General features: G+C 51.6%; 1 protein-coding gene across 1 annotated transcript; it reads right to left on the reverse strand.

The window, feature by feature from the left end:
- Nucleotides 1–1,309: 1,309 nt before the first annotated feature.
- Rprm (reprimo, TP53 dependent G2 arrest mediator homolog) lies at nucleotides 1,310–2,727 on the reverse strand. Its single transcript, NM_001044276.1, has one exon. The coding sequence runs from the start codon at nucleotides 2,500–2,502 to the stop codon at nucleotides 2,173–2,175; it is 330 nt and encodes a 109-aa protein (NP_001037741.1). The 5' UTR covers nucleotides 2,503–2,727; the 3' UTR covers nucleotides 1,310–2,172.
- Nucleotides 2,728–2,997: the final 270 nt, after the last annotated feature.

Below are 2,997 nucleotides of genomic sequence, written 5' to 3' on the forward strand. Positions count from 1 at the left end.
ACTTCCATCTCTCTCTCTCTCTCTCTCTCTCTCTCTCTCTCTCTCTCTCTCTCTCTCTGTGTGTGTGTGTGTGTGTGTGTGTTCACTTAGTTTACTTATCTTTAACACTGTTAACAATAAAACCCAAAAAAACAGTAGGCTACAATTCCTAGTAAGGTTGACTCTGAGTACAGATCATGTTTGTGTAAGTTGTACCATTTCTTTCTGTAAAAATGGGATATTGCATTTCTATTTCCTGGTACTATTACAGCTACGATTATGAAGTCTTTGCTGCTTTTTTTTTTCTTTCATTTTTTACAGTATCCTGAGAGAAAACAAGATAGGAAGAAAAACCTCCCAAACCTTTGATCAGGGTCAACTTCAAACTATTGAAACCTTTGAGTTGTTTTCTAGGCCCTTCTCTTAACATTGCTCAGTTTCTGGGCCCTAAATGTGTCCTGTATGGCCAATGGCCACCATCTGTAGCTATTCCAGTCAGCCATGTGTTCTAGTTTGCTTTGTTGCAGTCTCCAGCTAACTCCTTCTAACCCTTTGCCTGGCCCAGGTCTAATGGCTGAGTAATGATAAGGACAGATGTTCAGAGTCTCTCTCTCTCTCTCTCTCTCTCTCTCTCTCTCTCTCTCTCTCTCTCTCTCTCTCTCTCTCTCCCTCTCTCTCTCCTCAAACATGTCATTTCTTCATGCTCTCTTATCCTTCTTTCTCTAGAAAACATAAGTCAAAAACAACGAAACCCTCATGACTTGGAGACAATGGTTTATCCTGGCTAGTATTATGAACTTCGACAGCTACTTTTCCTTGGAATCTGTACTTTTCTTTTTCTGGAGTAGCATCCCCATGCCTTCCTGCTGACGTGGGTGGGGGAAAGATGCTCTCCCGAAAGACTGGCTTGGCTGTCTCTTCCTTTCATTAACGGGGTAACCTAGAGTTCCCCCGAGGAGCCTGGCACGGAAGTGTAATTTTCCCGCGAGAACCCTACCTGACATTCGAAACGAAATGAAATTTAAAGTCATAAATATGAGAGGAAACGAAGGCCGCTGTTTTCGAGATGACTTTTAAGCCTGGGGCTTCGTGTGTGTGTGTGTGTGTGTGTGTGTGTGTGTGTGTGTGTGTGTGTGTGTGTGTGTGTGTTTGTGTGTGTAACAAATCCCTGGGCTTTTTCTCGGACCCCTCCTCCCCTCCACGGATCTAAAGATCTACGAAGTGGAATCGCAGCTCTGGCCAGGCAAAACCTCCTGGCTGGGACCCAGAAGCTGTAGCGGACCTTCCCCTCCGCCAGGAGAATAGAATGACTACCAGGAGGCCAGAAACAAAACACTTAAATGTTACATTTATTAAGGAAATGTTAAATAAGAAAAAAAGTCAAACGGTGTCACGGATATCAAGAGCACTTTTGTGGCGTAAACCGTGCAGACACGAGCTAAGAATTCTACTCTGGATCTTTGTCCCGGGCTTAGCTCGAGCGCTAGCCTCCCATAAAGACCCAGCTGGAAATGCACTAAAAGAAAGCACTTACCCCATTCACAGTCTCAGGCTCCCCTCCCCCCACCCGTTCTCCCAGAATGACAAAACTCTAACCCGCAGGCAGGCAAACAGGCCACTAGGGCACAAAAGACTGATCAAATATTTGTATTCAAGCAAACTAACACAAATCCCTTAAAACCACAGGTTACTATCGATCAAAGTTTCACTCTCCTAGTAGGTCGCAAAACCCACAAGCAACCCAATTAGGTCTGCAGCGTGGCGTATAAACAGTCACTTTTCCGGTCACTGGGCTACTGTTGCCTCTGAATACACACCCCTCCACACCCCGCCTTGCTCGGTCTCTCAAGCTGTCCCCAGTGCTCAGCCCACCTGCAGGTGGAAAGGGGCCTTCGTCGCTGGGTCCATCTCCCTGCATCCCAAGCCAGTAGCCACTCCCAAAGTTCTGCACCCTGCTTTTGCCACCTGCTGCTGAGTCCCGAAGTCTGGGCGCTCCTCGCCTACAGTCTTGCTTGGGGCATTTCGAAGAGCGATCAGAAATCGGTCACTTTTCCCCCCAAAGGCAGAAGTCAAGAGAAAAAACTGACTCCGACAGGTTTGCGTTGCTCGGTCCGAGAAGGTGAGGGGTGCATTACGACTGGCGGAGTACTGGAGGTGTCGGGGGACACCCGCCGTGGGCGACCCGAAGGCCACTCAGTAGGGCCCCACGACCACTGCCTCAACCTCTTTAGACGGCCTCCGGTCCTTCACTAGGAAGTTGATCATGCCTTCGGACTTGATGAGCAGGTTACAGCCAAGGAAGAAGATGCCGAAAACCACGGTGAGCGAGAGCACACACATTACAGCGATCTGCACCACGCGCATAATGTACAGGCTGCGCTCGTCGGGGCCGCCCTCGGCGAAGCCATCGTCGGTCACCACCGACGCCTGGGTGCAGCAGCGCACCGCGCGCTCCAGCGCCTCGCTACTGTTGGCCAGGAACAGGCCAGCCACGTCGGTCTGGTTGCCCAGCACTGAATTCATCACGAGAGCAAGCAGGCGCCCGGGAGGCGAGGATCGAAGGGGTGGGGACCAAAGTGGCTGTAGCGCCGGACGAACAGGTGCCCGGCGGAGCGCTGGCTTGATCACTTGTGCGCGCGGGGCTCCTCCGTCTTTCTTTCAAAGTGCCAAGTCCGTAAGTGTCTCAAGAACCTCCTCAGGGCGCGCCGCAAGCTGGCTCCTGTGCGCCGTGTGCTGCCCAGGCAGTGCTCGTTCCCGGCGCTCGCTCGACTGGGAGCTCTTAGAACTTGGCGGGTTGGGCCGGAGGGGCCGTGGGAGGCGCGGGCCGTGGCGGTGGCCCGGCTGCTGCTCCGAACGAACAGCGGCCCCTGCTGGTGACAGAGCCTAGCGGCGCCTGCTAGGCGTGGAGGGGCGGTGAAGAAAAGAGCTAATATAGCAAGCAGGCTTTGTGCCTTCTGCAATTCCAAAGACTAGGTAGGTAAAGGTCACTAAGCACTCCTGATGGGAAGAACAAGTAAA

This window comes from Rattus norvegicus, chromosome 3 (genome assembly GCF_036323735.1).
Source record: "Rattus norvegicus strain BN/NHsdMcwi chromosome 3, GRCr8, whole genome shotgun sequence".
Lineage (NCBI taxonomy): Eukaryota > Metazoa > Chordata > Mammalia > Rodentia > Muridae > Rattus > Rattus norvegicus.

Bases quoted from the DNA above. Each gene is read 5' to 3' on its own strand.
- Rprm (NM_001044276.1), bottom strand. From the start codon at position 2,502: ATGAATTCAGTGCTGGGCAACCAGACCGACGTGGCTGGCCTGTTCCTG.